General features: G+C 41.8%; 1 protein-coding gene across 1 annotated transcript in view; it reads left to right on the top strand.

Moving 5' to 3' along the window:
• Positions 1 to 13,600, top strand: part of LOC115469596 (centromere protein J-like) — a 141,035-nt gene that overhangs the window by 75,415 nt on the left and 52,020 nt on the right. Inside the window, exon 8 of the mRNA XM_030202391.1 lies at positions 3,923 to 4,088. Coding sequence (XP_030058251.1) covers positions 3,923 to 4,088 — 166 coding nt within the window. The remainder of the gene's footprint in view (positions 1 to 3,922; positions 4,089 to 13,600) is intronic.

The raw sequence follows: 13,600 nt of genomic DNA, 5'->3' as shown, positions 1-13,600 counted from the left end.
TACTACTACTACTTATCATATCTGTAGCGCTACCGGACGTACGCAGCACTTCACTCTTGAACATGGAGAGACAGTCCCTGCTCGATAGAGCTTACAATCTAATTATGACAGACAGGACAAGTAAGGGATAAGGGTTAGGACAGACAGGACAAGTAAGGGATAAGGGATAGGGGACAGTTGAAGGGTTAGGTTTAGGAGTTAAAAGCAGCATCGAAGAGGTGGGTTTTTAGCTTAGATTTGAAGTTGGCCAGAGATGAGGCTTGGCGTACCGGCTCAGGAAGTTTATTCCAGGCATACAGTGCAGCAAGATAGAAGGACCGGAGTCTGGAGTTAGCGGTGGAGGAGAAGGGTGCAGATAAGAGAGATTTGCCCAGTGAGCGGAGTTCCCGGGGAGGAGTGTAGGGAGAGATGAGAGTGGAGAGGTACTGAGGAGCTGCAGAGTGAATGCATTTGTAAGTCAGTAAGAGGAGTTTGAACTGAATGCGGAAACGGATAGGGAGCCAATGAAGTGACTTGAGGAGAGGGCTAATATGAGTATAACGACACTGGTGGAATATTAGTCATGCAGCAGAATTTTGAACAGATTGAAGAGGAGAGAGATGGCTCAGTGGGAGACCTGCGAGAAGCAAGTTGCAGTAGTCTAAGCGGGAGGTGATAGGAGTATGGATGAGGGTTCTGGTTGCATACTCAGAGAGGAAAGGGCGAATTTTGGTGGTGTTGTAGAGGAAGAAACGACAGGTTTTTGCAGTCTGTTGAATATGTGAAGCGAAGGAGAGGGAGGATTTGAAGATGACCCCAAGGTTACGTGCTGATGAGACGGGAAGGATGAGCGTATTATCCACAGAAATAGAGAAAGGGGGGAGAGGAGAGGTCGGTTTAGGTGGAAAGATAAGAAGATCAGTCTTGGTCATGTTTAGCTTCAGATGGCGGTGAAACATCCAGGTAGCAATGTCAGACAGGCATGCTGAAACTTTGGCCTGGATGCCTGCTGAGATATCTGGTGTACAGAGGTAGATCTGGGAGTCGTCGGCGTAAAGATGATACTGGAAACCATGGGATGAGATCAGAGTACCAAGCGAAGAAGTATAGATGGAGAAGAGTAGAGGTCCCAGGACAGATCCCTGAGGTACACTAACTGACAACGGGATAGAAGAGGAGGAGGATCCACTAGAGTATACGCTAAAAGTACTTTTGGAGAGATAAGAAGAAAACCAAGAAAGAACAGAGCCTTGAAAACCAAGCAAGGATAGCGTAGACAGTAAAAACCCAATCTAGTAAATTAAATAGCTAATGAAGAAAGTTTGGATCAGGATAAAGATCGTGCCTTTAAAAGGAGTCATCTGAACTGCACGTAAAAATACCAGCAGGAGAGCTAAGTGTGAAAGGACAAATGTGTGCAAATTAACCAGACCAGAACAGGAAAGAGAGATCAGTGACTCTGCTTGCATTGTCTGGATGTTAATTGATCTGCATTTGGGTGAAACTGTAACTGAAGGAAAGCAGTGTTGGACTGTTCCGATTTATCAGAAGAGCTAAGTTGTAAAAAATAGAAGATGTATAGAAGTTAAACCCAGTGTGTGCCTGCTAGCATTTCCTGGTTGTCCTCATTCCTGTAAGTGATTAAGTTTAAGTACCCTTCCCTGCACAGAAGTGACCCCCTCCCATCTGGCTCATCAGTAAGCAAAGGCAGCTAGAGGAAGAACTGTTTTTGTGTTGGCAAATCTGCAAGATTTTCATTCTAAGCAAGCATAGAAAGACATATGATCGTTTTTTCCGGATGTGCTGGTTTTTCTTTTATGAACATTACAGTTATTCCTATTGGAAGTTTTCTATTTTAGCCCCTGACGCAGCCCTTTTGGGCAAAACAAGGCCTGTGTCGGGCATTATTCTGGTATCATTAATAAAAGCTTTGGATGTCATATTGATCTGCTGTTTTGTTTTCCTCATTTGTGTGTAGGCAAGAATATGCATAGGCAGCCCTGGGGCATCATTTGGGCAGTGTTGCAATGTGTGTATGTACATATGCATACCTACATCCATACCCGCATAGCCCCACACCTACACCTATTTATTATTATTAGGATTTATTTACCGTCCTTTTGGAGGAATTCACTCAAGGCGGTGTACAGTAAGAATAAATCAAACGAGCAGTTGGTGATTACAGCAGTAAAAATATTCAACTAAGAATACAAAGTATGGTATGGCAATGTCAACACAATATATAATAGAACATTATAATTGGTAATGAAGGGTAAGGCAAAGTTGTAACATATAGATGGGTAAGAAAGTAAGGTGACTGATTTGAAGAAAGTTGCACATGAGATCTGAGAGATGGTTAAATATTATCTCAGCCCTAGTCACTCCTTGTGTGTGTGAGTGAGACTAACAAGTTAGTTACTTCTTCCATTAAAGGCCTGGTTGAAGAGCCAAGCTTTCACCTGATTCCTGAAGTAGAGATAGTCTTGTGTTAAGCGAAGCCTTTCAGGCAATTCATTCCAGAGTTTAGGGGCTACTCCGGAGAAGGCTCGCTTACAGTTACCTCATTGTGTAATGTCTTTTGGAGGAGGGTGTGGTTAGTGAAAGTCCTTGGGAGGACCTTAGTGCCCTTGGCGTTGTGTGGAGGATCCTCCTATTCTTTAGATGCTCAGGGCCATTTCCTTTCAGGGCCTTGAAGATCAGACATAGAATTTCAAATTTAGCCTTGTATTGTACTGGTCACCAATGAAGAGTTTGTAAAAATGGTGTGATGGGGTCACGTCATGAGTCTTGCTGCTGCAGTCTGAATCAGCTGGAGCTGGTGCAGGCTGTTTGTAGTCAGACAGTTGTATAGTCTTGATGTTACTATGGCAGGCACAACCCATACACACCTATGCACTTATACTCCTCTACAGACACTCCTCCACACCTGCAAGCAGGTGTAAATTTGAACTGGTTCTGGGTCTTGTTTTATAAAGTTATATAGGACACTTGCATATGGTAGCTGCTCTTGATACTTGTTAACTTTTGGGAGGTGCCCTTGTTTCCAAATTGGTGTAAATGTCAGCGTCTTTGTTTTGCTGTGATTTTATGCAGCTCTTTTGGGGCAATTTTATACAAACATAGAGGCATCTACTTGCCTTTATAAAAGAGGCTTCAAATAGCAGGAATAGGTGGGTGGCAGCACTGAGGGAGGGGTGCATGATGGTGAAAAGCATGCAAAGTATGCCTCAGTTATTTCCAGTCCCTTTGGTGTGTGTGTGTGTTAGCTTTGTGTCTGTGAGTGGAAAAGGAGAGAGAGAGTTTGGCAGGAGCTGTTCCCTAGCTGCTATGTTTTAGTATTACCAATGTTTCTATGCTGCAGAACATGGAACCTAGCTGCTCCCATAGAAATACATTGGGCCAGTTTTGGGGGGACTTTATCTGAAATTCCCAGTCTGATGTAGCCTATTTTCAAGCTAGGAGTCTCTTCACTGGGTTCTACCCATGCCGAATTCTGTTCTGTTAAATTTTTGTAATGTTATTTTGCCCCCAGATAGACATTATTAATTCCTGATGTGTAATTTCTTTCCACATCCATTGGATTGGAAAGAATACAAGTGGCAAAGTGTGTCAAAACAGTAGTTCATTAAAGCTAAACCTACCCCCCAAATGATTGTGTTTCAGCCTTGATATCTAGAATGGTAACTGCAATGTTCTGAATCCAGCATGATAACATATTATTTAACAGCAACCTTGAGATTTACCCCCAGGGACGTATGAAAAACTACATTTTGTTCATTCAGTTATTGTCTTTGTTTAAGGATGGGATATGATCATCTGAACATATTAGTCTCAATCTATATTGCCTGACTTCTGATGTGGTTCTATCATCTCCCTATATAACTCATTCAGAAACTTTTTATTTCTCAAGTATTCAGTATGAGACTTTGTATTCTAATTTTAGAAAAGAGGTTGCAGACTTTGAACAGCAAAAGGCAAAAGAATTGGCTAGAATTGAAGATTTTAAAAAAGAAGAAATGAAAAAACTTCAAAAGGAGCGAAAAGTTTTTGAGAAGTATGCGACGGCAGCAAGAGCAATTCCAGATAAAAAAGAGCGAGATGAAATTCAGGTAATTTTAAAAGGATATTTGAGTAGTAGTATCTTTGTGGGGATTGTGAACTTCCTATTCAAGGAGTATATATTTTTATTACAGTACCGTGAATCTTGGAATCATATCATAAGTTTTGGATTTTAGTTTAAATATTTTTTTATTAAGCATCAACAGTCTTTTCAACATACAAAACTGCAAATAGTCAAACACTTTTTTTTTCACAACTGACAATGATCTGTTTGACCTATTTTCATTACAGAACATTCTCCCCTCTTCCTATCTCATCCCATCCCCCATCCTTTCCTGTATGTATAGAGTGCATCAATATACACATCATGGATTGCATGAGATCATTTTATCAGCAGACAATACACCAGACCTCAAAATAAAGATCTATATATACTTTTCCTTTTGACATTTGTTAAGTGTACAAAGTAAATAATGGTTTTTGGGCAGGTACAATTTTAATGTAATTTAATATGCATAGATTTGAAATATGTTTACTTTTCCACCCAACTTAAACAGCCCTAGGGGTGCTTCAACTGAAAGCTGTTAAAAATTTACAAACTGGCCTCTTTAAGGCAGTGATTCTCTACTGGGAGCGTGTGTCACCTCAGCTGCATCCTTCCTGAGTTACAGTAGCAAGCCGTGTTTAATCTGATTTCACTTCTGGTGACCTTATGCTGTAACCTTAAGAAGGAACTCTGCTGAGAATAAATGAAGGCAGGTTGCTGGGGCTTGTATGGTCGCCTCTCCTCCTGGATTTGAGGGGTGGGATGATATTTGGGGAAGGAAGAGGGGGAGATACTGAACTGTTGGGGGGAAGGGGAAAAGCTATGGGGCCTTGTCAAGGAGATAAGTGAGAGGAGGATGGTGAGTACAGAGTGTAGAAATGTGTTAAGGGGGGTTGGATGGAAGTGAAAGGGGAATTGGAGGCTGAGACAGGAAAAATGAGAGAGGTAGAGTGAGAGGAGGAGGTGAAAAGTTGATAGGAAAGTGAAAAGAAGATAGAGGACTGGAGAGGGAAGAGGAGGGTGAAATTTCAGCAGGCATGAAATAAAGGGAGGAAAGAGCTAAAAGGGAAAGATCAAGATGTTAGAGACAGATGAAATGAGGAAATGGAAGAAAACGAGAAATGACAAATGGACAGCAGCCACTGGACAGAGTTAGCAGAAGACAGACAGGAAAGCAGAAAAGAAAAACTGGGACCAACAAAATTGAAAAATAAAATGCCCAGATAAAGGTTAGCAAATTTTTTATTTTGAATTTATTAACTGAAGTATGCTAGCTTTAGGAAACATTTCATGGATGTTTTTCTATTGTGTTCAGTTCAAAAGGAAGTGCATTTCTGCCTTTTTTTTTCTTCAGTGTTGCAGTATATCCAAGTTTCATTTGGGGTTCCCAGTTCAATTTCGTCTTCATATTTCTATTTCTAATTTGTGATAACCTTGTTTTGTATTTGGTGAAGGTTTGTTTGAAGGTTTGGTGACAAAAAGACTAAAATGAGCAGCTCGCAGGGTAAAAAACTTGCATCAGGCGTGGATGCTGTTCAGAAACACCATCCTAGAGGTACAGGACAAATATATTCCGCGTATTAGAAAAAGAGGAAAAAAGACCAAACGTCAGCCGGCGTGGCTAAAACAGTAAGGTAAAGGAAGCCATTAAAGCCAATAAACAATCCTTCAGAAAATGGAGACGAGAACCAACTGAAAATAATAAGATAAAACATAAGGAATGCCAAGCAAAATGCAAAGCGGAGATAAGGAGGGTGAAAAAGGACTTTGAAAAAAAGTTAGCGTTAGAAGCGAAAATACATAGTAAAAAAATTTTTTAGATACATTAAAGCAGGAAGCTGTCTGAAGAATCGGTTGGGCCGCTGGACGAAAGTGGTGTTAAAGGGGCGATCAGGGAAGACAAAGCCATAGCGGAGAAATTAAATGAATTCTTTGCTTCGGTCTTCACCGAGGAGGATTTGGGAGGGATACCGGTGCCGGAAAGGGTATTTGAAGCAGGCGAGTCGGAGAAACTAAACGAATTCACTGTAAACTTGGAGGATGTAATGGGTCAGTTCTGCAAACTGAAGAGTAGTAAATCATCAGGACTGCATGGTATTCATCCCAGAGTGTTAATAGAACTGAAGAATGAACTTGTAGAGCTACTGTTAGCTGGAAGACTGGAGGGTAGCCAATGTTACGCCGATTTTTAAAAAGGGTTCTAGAGGAGATCCGGGAAATTATAGACCGGTGAGTCTGATGTTTGTACCAGGCAAAATGGTAGAGGCTATTTTTAAGAATAAAATTACAGAGCACATACAAAAACATGGGCTGATGAGACAAAGTCAGCACGGATTTAGTGAAGGGATGTCTTCCCTCACCAATCTACTGCATTTTTTTGAGGGGGTGAACAAACATGTGGACAGTGGGGAGCCGGTGGATATTGTGTACCTAGTTTTTCAGAAGGTGTTTGACAAAGTGCCTCATGAAAGACTCCAGAGGAAACTGGAGAATCATGGGATCGGAGGTAGGGTATTACTATGGATTAAGAGCTGGTTGAAAGATAGGAAGCAGAGAGTAGGATTGAATGGTCAGTATTCTCAATGGAGAAGGGTAGTTAGTGGGGTCCCTCAGGGGTCTGTGCTGGGACCGCTGCTTTTTAACATATTTATAAATGACCTAGAGATGGGAGTAACTAGTGAGGTAATTAAATTTGCAGATGACACAAAGTTATTCAGGGTCGTCAAGTCGCAGGAGAAGTGTGAAAGATTTCAGGAGGACTCCACGAGACTGAGGGATTGGGCATGCAAGTGGCAGATGAAATTAAACGTTGACAAGTGCAAAGTGATGCATGTGGGTAAGAGGAACCTGAATTACAGCTATGTCATGCAAGGTTCCGCGTTAGGAGTCACAGACCTAGAAAGGTATCTGGGAGTAATCGTTGACAAGACGTTGAAAACTTCTGCCCAGTGTGCTGCGGCAGCCAAGAAAGCGCACAGAATGTTGTGTATAATTAGGAAAGGGATGGAAAACAAACACGAGGATGTTATAATGCTGTTGTATCTCTCCATGGTGCGACCGCACCTCGAATATTGTGTCCAAGTCTGGTCGCCGCATCTCAACAAAGATATAAAGGAATTGGAGAAGGTACAGAGAAGGGCGACGAAAATGATAAAAGGGATGGACGACTTCCCTTTGAGGAAAGGCTGAGAAGGTTAGGGCTCTTCAGCTTGGAGAAAAGGCAGCTGAGGGGTGATATGATAGAAGTCTACAAAATAATGAGCAGAGTAGAGCGGGACAGATGTGAAGCGTTTGTTTACACTTTCAAACAATAATAGAACCAGGGGACACAAGATGAAGCTAGAATATGGTAAATTTAAAACAAATAGGAGAAAGTTTTTCTTTACTCAGCGTGTAGTTGAACTCTGGAACTCGTTGCCGGAGAATGTGGTGGCAGCAGTTGGCCTTACGGAGTTTAAGGGGGGTTTGGACAGATTTCTGAAGGAAAAGTCCATTGAACATTATTAATTTTTTTTTTTTTTTGGTGGTGGGGGGGGGGGGGGGGGGGGGGTTGCTAGGTTCTTGAAGCCTGGATTGGCCACTGTGAGAGACAGGATGCTGGGCTTGATGGACCCTTGGTCTTTTCCCAGTATGGCGGTGCTTATGTGGTTATGTGCTTATGTTTGTTTTGTGAGTGACTGAGTTGCAGCATTCTGTTTGCATGTAGTTTCTCTTTAGAAACCTGTAGCTCTCTCACTTGTTCTGTTTTATTAGTAGTTGGGTGTATTGATGATCCAGGGCCCAGCATAATATTTGCAGAGTTAATTGCAGGTATTTATTTTATTGATTTGGATTTCGCTTACACCTTTTCTCTAGTACCAAGAGTTTTTGCTGTTTGAATGATAAGAACTGGTGCTACTACTGTTTTGGCGGGTTTGCTACTTGTATGTTAAGATTTTTCTCCGAGGATAAGCATGCTGCTTATTCATACTTGTGTGTGACGTCATCTTACAGAGCCCTGGTGTGGATGCTGATTCGCTAGTACTAGAGAAAGTTCTAGCAGTGTCCCATCATGCATGTGTTGGTGCCTTCCTGCCCGACAGTTGAGCACGGGACCTCCATGGCTGCTCCGACATGAGTAATCACTGGGAGTGCACTGACATTGAGTGAATCTCCACCTGCCTCAACACTGGGCGCTGTTAGTGGGTCCTGGGATCGGTCAGCATCTGTCCCAACACCAGGGAGACGCTTGGATTCGGCGGCGTCCTTGTCAGCATGGGGGGATCAAGAATCTGTGCATCGGGGGAAGCATAAGCATCGTTCCTCCTCTATGCATGGTGCCAGGAGAACCAGGGCATTGGACTTTGATACCCAAGAAATACCAGCATTGAGAAGAGCGCTCCCTGCTCCTTGAAAGAGGTGCCATAAGTACATAAGTATTGCCACACTGGGACAGACCAAAGGTCCATCAAGCCCAGCATCCTGTCTCCAACAGTGGCCAATCTAGGTCCCAAATACCTGGCAAGATCCCGAAAAAGTTCAATACATTTTATGCTGCCTATCCCAGAAATAAGCAGTGGATTTTCCTAGGTCAATTTAATAATGGTCTATGGACTTTTCCTTTAGGAAGCTGTCCAGACCTTTTTAAACCCGCTAAGCTGGTGCGGCAGTCATCGACTGACCAAGTCCCTGTCATCAGTTTGGCACCAGTGACTTCTCAGGCTGCCTCCATCGCTGCTCCCATGTCTTGCTGATGCCCGCCCTCGATGAATGAATGGTTCCCTCACATCTTCAAGAAATACAAAAATCTCCTCCAGAGGTGCTCTTCTTTTACTGGTTTTGTCATGGAGATGACTGCAGCCATATCATTTAAGTTGGAGATGGAGGAGTTCCCAGGGCAGAGGTGTTATCTATCTTGGGCTATGTCTCTTCCTAAGGAAGGGGTCACTGAGCACTATCCTTAAGGATGTACTCTAAATTGGCATCAGCGACTTCCAAATTGCCCACTGACCTCTCAGGTCTATACAAGTACATGATTATACTGAGAGGTCAGTGGACAATTTGGAAGTAGCTGATGCCAATTTAGAGTGTACCCACAAACAGAATATTTGAGGCACCCACTGGTCAAAGGTTAGAAGGGGCCATCTGTGGTGGTAAAATTGAACCTCCCTTTGATGATAGGTCATCCAGAACAGATAGATAGAGAGATAGAGCGGTCAAACCTGTACCACTAGGGGAGGAAGGGCGGGGATTCTATTCCAGGCACTTTATGGTGATCAAGAAAATGGGGTGATTCAGGCCCATCCAAGATCTAAGGGCCCTGAACAAATTTCTGGTGAAAGAAAAGTTTAGGATGATTTCCCTGGGCACCCTACATCTCTCATTCAGTAAAACAATTGGTTATGCTCTCTGGACTTAAAGGATGCCTATACCCACATTTTGATACTTCCCAGTCACAGGAGGTATCTCAGATTTCGAGTGGGGAAATGCCACTTCTAGTATCACATTATGCTTTTTGGCATAGCATCTGCCCCCAGAGTTTTCACCAAGGGCCTGGTGGTAGTTGCAGCATATCTACACAGACTGCGTTCGGCACCTAACCCTTACCGTTCGGTGAATCCAGACTACCCCAATTTGACTGCCCCTATCGGACCGACCGTTCACTTGTCTATTAGATTGTAAGCTCTTTGAGCAGGGACTGTCTCTCTTTGTTAAATTGTACAGCGCTGCGTAACCCTAGTAGCACTCTAGAAATGTTAAGTAGTAGTAGTAGTAGACTGGGAGTGTATGTGTTTCCTTACCTGGATGATTGGCTAATTAAGAACACATCTCAGGAGGGGGCAATCATATCTATTCAGTTGACAATTCAGGTGCTAGAGCTACTGGGGTTTGTCATAAATTATCCCAAGTCCCATCTCAATCCAGTATGACAATTGGAGTACATAGGAGCCCTTATAGACACAGTGCAGGCTTGGACCTTCCTTCCTCTAGCGAGAGTGGATACCTTGGTAGCACTTGTCTTGCAGGTCTGCAGCAGCCAGCAGGTTGCAGCTTTGCAAAAATTGAGACTGATGGGCCTCATGGCCTTCACAGTGCATGTCACTCCCATGGCATGGCTCCATTTGAGAGGAGCCTAGTGGCTCTTAGCTTTCCAGTGGCCTCAAGCCATGAGGAACCTAACGAATGCCATTTGTGTCCCTCCGGAGTTTGCTCACGCCCTTCTCTGGTGGACGATCCAGTCCAGCTTGACTCTGGGACTTCCATTCCAAATTCCACCGCATCAAAAGGTGTTGAAAACGGATGCATCCAACTTAAGTTGGGGCGCTCATATTGATTGGCTTCAGTTTCTAAAGGCTTTCAGAGATTGACTCCAAAACCACATTATCCAAATTCAGACAGACAACCAGGTTGCGATGTTTTATGTGAACAGGCATTTGGAAGAATATCTCAATCAAGAATCTTTCAATTTTTAAGTCGGTTCTGTGGTAAATAAATTTTTTCAGGCCCTTCAGACATTCTGAGCAGTTAAAGGCTTTCTTGATGGGGCCTCCCAAAAATCTCTTATGTATGCCATGATACTTTCTCAGCTCGACTAATGTAATACTACTCAGGGACCAGTTCCTCTTTTTCAATGCCTTCAATCAATACAGATCATGGCTGTTAGGGTACTCTTCTCTGCAAGAAAATATGGCACAAAAAAGAAGTACTCAAAGGACAATCACCAGGTGAAGGAATGTGAACCGCTACGAAAAGTGGACCAGAAGAATGGAGTAGCGCAGTCAACAGAACTCTTCCAGAAAAAAAACATGTGGGCGATGATGACGTATCAAATTCAAGATTTATTGCATAAAAGGACTCGATAGGCACCGTGTGCCTGCATCAGGAGTCTAAAAATAAAAATACATTTATGAGGACAATAAAATCTAATGTTTAACAAATGATTATATATATATATGTATATATATATATACACACAACATATAAATATAAAGGGGTCATTCCATGTCAAGTGGTCTGGTGGTCCCTGTGCGACCATCACGGATTTCAATGAAAGTTTCTGTGAACATTCATACATGTCCCCAATGAACATTGGTAAAGTTTTACGTTCGCTGATGCAATACTTGCTGAGATATAGTAATCTGTTTGACCCCATACTGTAGCCTTCTATGGTATGATGCCGAGATTTCGGCAACTTTGAGACGCTGTATCTCTGGCAATATTTTGTTGAGAGAAACAAAACTTGGCCATCTTGTACAACTTTTTGTACTCTATTAAACAAAATAATAAAAAAAAATCTTCATGAGTGATTTTCATGAAGAAAACTTGAAGCAAACTTGGTCCAAAAAATTTGCGGCACGAAAAAATTGTAAAGTTTGGCTTTTTATATCTCTGGAATTAAAGGTGTGATAAATGTGAAACTTTGCACACAACAACTTATCAACACAAGGTTTTCGAATATAAAATTTAATTCTCCTAATATTTTCCATTAGTTCACAAATTGAGTGTAAAGTTGATGATTTTTGCAAAAACGCCAAAAATAGGGTATTTTTAGCCCACTTTTACAAAAAAAGACCTTCTGGAAACTCTTTTTAATCATTTTCATTAGAAAGAGCATATTTCAAACCCCTTAAAAAAGTAGGGTTGGTTTTTCATTGCTGGCATATAAGGCCCTAGAAATAGGGACAAAGTTGAGGATGTTGCTATCGCAACGTCATATACTTCAACATGCATTTTTCTATATTGTGTCATTTTCTTTCCATTTCTGCTGAAGTTTAAAGTGTATAATTCATTTTTTGTATGCTATATGAATTTGTTAGTCTACTAGCAGTGCTTCTACACTAATGACATTGGTTAAATATTCTGTAAGTACCTTATTGATGCCAGTCATTAGCATGTTTCGGCTATAGGATTCTGTACTGTGCAGGTGTAGTTGTATGTTTCTGTCATAACATAAGAATCTTTATAACTTCTCTTTTTCAGATTCGCATTAATTTAATACACTTGCTTCATATTATTAATTACTGCGATTTTGCTTAATATGCGAAAAATGAATGTCAAAGAGTCAACTGACAATCCCACTTTGCCCATTTGCATTGTTGGAAAAAAAGTGTCGTCAACTTGCCATCATAGTTCATTTTATTCTAAAGAAATTGGGCTGCATTATGTGCACAGCTTGTCCGCCAATGAAAAAATGCTCATTACTCGGCGATCGGAGGTTGAGTTCACAGATGACGACCAAATCTGCCTGCATCACAAAGCGATGTATTTGGAAAAGTACGAAATGAAGCAAAAGTCGTGCTGCAACCCATTCGACAAACAAAATCACATAGTTAAACATGGACTGTTGAAAGTCGATCTAGCCATGTCCGATGATTTGAAAAAATTGAAAACAAATGTGTTCCAAGTGTAAAGCCAAATATGTTTCTATGGTCGAAAGCAAGGCAGAGTCATCGTCATCAGAAAATTACGATATGGACATTTCAGACACTCTTGATCAAAGTTTGACTGATTTGGGGACTTCTCCATTAAAAATTTGGAGGTTGGCCAGTAGGGATAAAACTGGATATGTGAAACGAAAAATTGAACGCTTTACACTTGGAACACATTTTTTGGCCCGGCTTCACATTTGTTTTACATTTTTTCAAATCATCGGACATGGCTTGATCGACTTTCAATAGTCCATGTTTAACTATGTGATTTTGTTTGTCACTCGGGTCTTTATGCTTTTGTAAAGTCTCTCATGCCAAGTCCTGATATACTGTGACTTTACAGTTGTCCTAGATTATCTCCTTCTGGCGAGCTTTGTGGAGGATCTCCTCCTCCATATATTCATGATTATGTCCCAGGATGTAGAATCGTGTCTGTAACTAGACTGCGGTGCACCCACTTCAGTTTGCTGTGCTGAACAGGATCCACATTTGCATTCACATTTTGTTCCTTTAAGCAACAGTTCTCAGATTTGGGACACCACTTCAGCACAGTCCTTATAATTTTCAGTCTCCAGGATTCCTTTAAATATTAAATTGTATCTTCTAGACTGGTTTTCAAGGTTCTTGATCAAGTCCAGCAATTCCCAATGTCCTTTCCGATGCTGCGCTTCTGCATGCATGGCCTGCATATCCCTTTCCAAACCATCCATTCGCTCGTCAATGTGCTCTACCCAGTGTCCAGTTTCACAAACATTGCTGCAGATTTCAGCTAAAGCCACCTGCACATCACTGTGCACTGCTTTCATTTTGTCTTTTGACACTGTGAACCGGTGCCACTTTACCATTGTTCTCAACACTGGTCCTGAAGTCATAGTCCTCCAGCTCAGACTGGTTTGGCACCATCTTTGAGCAATTTGACTCAGCCTTACCTGAACGGGGATGCTGCCAATCCTCACTGTCTAATGCAAATTTAAATTCTCCAAATGCTTTTTGGTGGACATGGGAGGATAAGATTTTTATACCATTGAAGTGCTGAAAAATTCAGTGCAGAGAGTAGGAGAAAAAGCTTTTTTAGCTGCCTCAATAAAACTCAGCTCGCAGATATCTA

The sequence above is a fragment of the Microcaecilia unicolor genome, chromosome 4 (genome assembly GCF_901765095.1).
Source record: "Microcaecilia unicolor chromosome 4, aMicUni1.1, whole genome shotgun sequence".
Taxonomy (NCBI): domain Eukaryota; kingdom Metazoa; phylum Chordata; class Amphibia; order Gymnophiona; family Siphonopidae; genus Microcaecilia; species Microcaecilia unicolor.
The sequence above is the reverse complement of the archived record's forward strand: the minus strand, read 5'-3'. Positions and strand labels throughout refer to the sequence as shown.